General features: G+C 52.2%; 1 protein-coding gene across 1 annotated transcript in view; it reads right to left on the bottom strand.

Moving 5' to 3' along the window:
- MXI1 (MAX interactor 1, dimerization protein) overlaps positions 1–1,159 on the bottom strand; it is a 100,540-nt gene extending 99,381 nt beyond the window's left edge. The window contains exon 1 of the mRNA XM_007446513.1: positions 704–1,159. Coding sequence (XP_007446575.1) covers positions 704–965 — 262 coding nt within the window. The 5' untranslated portion in view covers positions 966–1,159. The remainder of the gene's footprint in view (positions 1–703) is intronic.
- Positions 1,160–2,891: the final 1,732 nt, after the last annotated feature.

Below are 2,891 nucleotides of genomic sequence, written 5' to 3' on the forward strand. Positions count from 1 at the left end.
CTTGGGTTTTGCGGCGTTTTTCTTTGGGGGGGGGGGGGGGCGCGGTGAGGAAACCACAGGGCAACCAGAGGCGCAGGAGGACTGTATCCGTGGACGCGATGGCCTGAGCCCAGCCTTGCTGCGAGAGGAGAGGAAAAAGCAAAGTAGACAGGAGGGACAAGAGCCGAGCCAGCCCGAGCCCACGCCGTGGAGGGCTGTTTGGTTGTTGGTGTTACCGTTGTCGTGTGTGTCTGTGTGTTTTCTTTCTGGAACCGCTAAGCTCTGCCTACAGTTTCCAACTTTCGGCTTCTAATCCCCACCCCACCCAGGAACGAGCGACAGAAAAACAACACTTGTCTGCCCGAGAAGGCTCCGGAAAAAAAAAAAAAAAAGGAAGAAAGGCGACCTCGAAGAGATGAGCTCTCGGCTCAGTTGTCAGCAAACAACACTCCCCCGCTCCTCGGCCCAGCGGTCCTGCCAGCCTCTGGGAGACGGATAGACGGACGCACCGACAGGCCCCCCCTTCCCCCCGCTCGTCTTTGTTACATCTTTAGCAGCTTTGTGCGTGCGTGTCCTTTCTCCGGTGTCATCGGCTTTAGTGCCGAGGGCTGGATGTGTGTGTGTGTTGGGGGAGGGGGGGGGTCAAGCAGGCGAAAGGGGTCGCCCAAATGGGCGAGGAAGAAAGAGCCGGGCGCCGAGGAGGAGCCAGCGCCCCCAAACTTACTTTTGTTTTCTTTCTCGATCTGCTCCAGGTAGCTGGCGGCCTCAAGCAGAATCTGCACGTTCTGCAGAAAAGTGTTGATGTGCTTCTCCATCGAGTTCTCGCTGGTGTTGAAAATGTCCGAGAAGGGGCACCTGAGCTTGGCCCCCGCGAGCTCCTCTGGCTGGGCCGGGGGCTGGGGCGCGGTCACGGCCGGGGGCGCGGCGGGGGCCAGCCCCGCACCCTCGCAGCGCGCCTCCTTGCGCGGCCGCCCGCGTTTGCCCATGGAGGAACCGGGGTCCGCCGAGCTCGTCCTGTTTTGGGGCGGCGCGGCCCGGCCAAGCTCCGGGCCCCAGGGGAGAACCGGCTGGCTGGAGCGAAGAAGGCGCCGAGGCGAGGAGGCGACCTGACTTCCCGAGCCTCGCTCCGTGCAGTTGTGTGTCTGAGTGTGAGTGTGTGTCGGTCTCGCAGTGGGTCTGTGTGTATGGGAGATTGAATGAACCTACAGGACAGACGGAGGCGCTCTGGCGCCTGGGTCCTAGTGCGAGCCGGTCGCCATCAGACCGGTCAAAATAAAAGATGGAGACAAGCGAGGCAGGGACCGCCCCCTGCCCGTCCCCGCACACTCCCCGACTCTACCCAAATCTTACCACATTGTAGAGCGTAGGATTTAAACACGAATGGAAAAAAATACTCGAAGGCTGTGAGCGCACCGGCATACAAACTACTTAGCTATTTTTTTCTTCACATAAGAGTAATACCAATGCCTGGCACATAGTAGGTTTCCAACAAATGGGAGCTGCTATGACTTAAAAAGTAAAAGCCCAATCCAAAATATCATCACATGTGACCTCAAGTTCTCTTCCCCCAATGCACGCACACTCACTCACTCACTCACAGACGCACGGACATCTACCTTCACGGGGCCAAATGAAATCCCCAGGCCACCAAATCCCAGTTACAGATTTACTCACTCTTGCTTTCTCCCTTCGAATGCAAAGTTATTTTCCAGGAAGAGGGAGGAGGTGTAAGCATCTCTCCCCACACTCCTCTTCCCAGCCATAGTCCAGCTGTGCAAAGCTCACAGTAGGGTGACTCCACACCTGGCTCTCTTTTATTTGACAGAAAGGCAGACGTGGCAGCCCAGGAACCTCCCACCCCTACCCCAGCTGAATTCCACCTTTTGGTTCTGAAGACCCCTGCCCCAGTTGACATTGTTTCACTGCTACCGCAGACCCAGTGAGAGTCTGCAGGAACCATGGATGCTCTCCAAGCCCGGGAAGGATGGTGGGAGTCAGAGCCCTTTGGGAGTGCCATAGAGAAGGATTCAAGTCCCGGCTCTGCTGCATACAGACTGCGTGTGTGCCTGGGTGAGTCCTATAACTGCCCTTGGCCTAAGTTTCCCCATCCACGAAACCTCTGATAAGATTCGTGTGCTGATTAAATTATATCTGCACTTAGTACACTGCCTGGCCCATAGTAAGAGCTTTTGCTTCCAGTATAGACCCAGACAAGAGCCTGAGTCCCCTACCTGCAGCTAAGGGGAGAAATAAGTTGCAAGAAACAAGACTCTTCTGCACTTTGTTGGAAAACATATCTGCAATAAGCCCACATAAATATTGTCAACTTGCGAGGTCACCTGGAGTTTTCCTCCAGGGAAACCGTTTATTTAGAAGACACAGTGAATGCTGACCCCTGGAGTTGTGCAACCCAGCCACCCTGCTTAGAGTCAGCTTCACACACATTTGTCAGGAAGACTTTTCCTGGAAATGGAAACTTTTTGAAAAAATGAAAGTACATTTCTTTATAAAAACACTCACTATGTAAAACAGAATACACACAGCCTCACTAAAGTCCTGTGTATTTGTAGTCTATAATTACCTGCTGCTGATATGACAGGAACAATCAGTATTTGGCATTTTAAAGCCAATATATTCACAGTTTGGATCATAATATAATCATACTACACATACTCTGCTCATTTTCCATCTTGATTGATCTCTGCATCCGTTGGCTAGGGTAGAGGAGAAGCTCCTAAAAGCTGTGAGATAAATTACTTCCATCATCAGAACAATTACTTACGATTTGTTCTATTGGAACCACAATCTGAGTTACTCATGCTTAAAAGTCTATAAACGTCTAAGGACTTTAGGAAGTACAGTTTCAAACAAGTTTTTTTTTTTTTTTTTTTTTTTTTTTTTGTTACGCGGGC

Source organism: Lipotes vexillifer, unplaced genomic scaffold, assembly GCF_000442215.2.
Source record: "Lipotes vexillifer unplaced genomic scaffold, Lipotes_vexillifer_v1.1 scaffold1444, whole genome shotgun sequence".
In the NCBI taxonomy this organism is placed as follows: domain Eukaryota; kingdom Metazoa; phylum Chordata; class Mammalia; order Artiodactyla; family Lipotidae; genus Lipotes; species Lipotes vexillifer.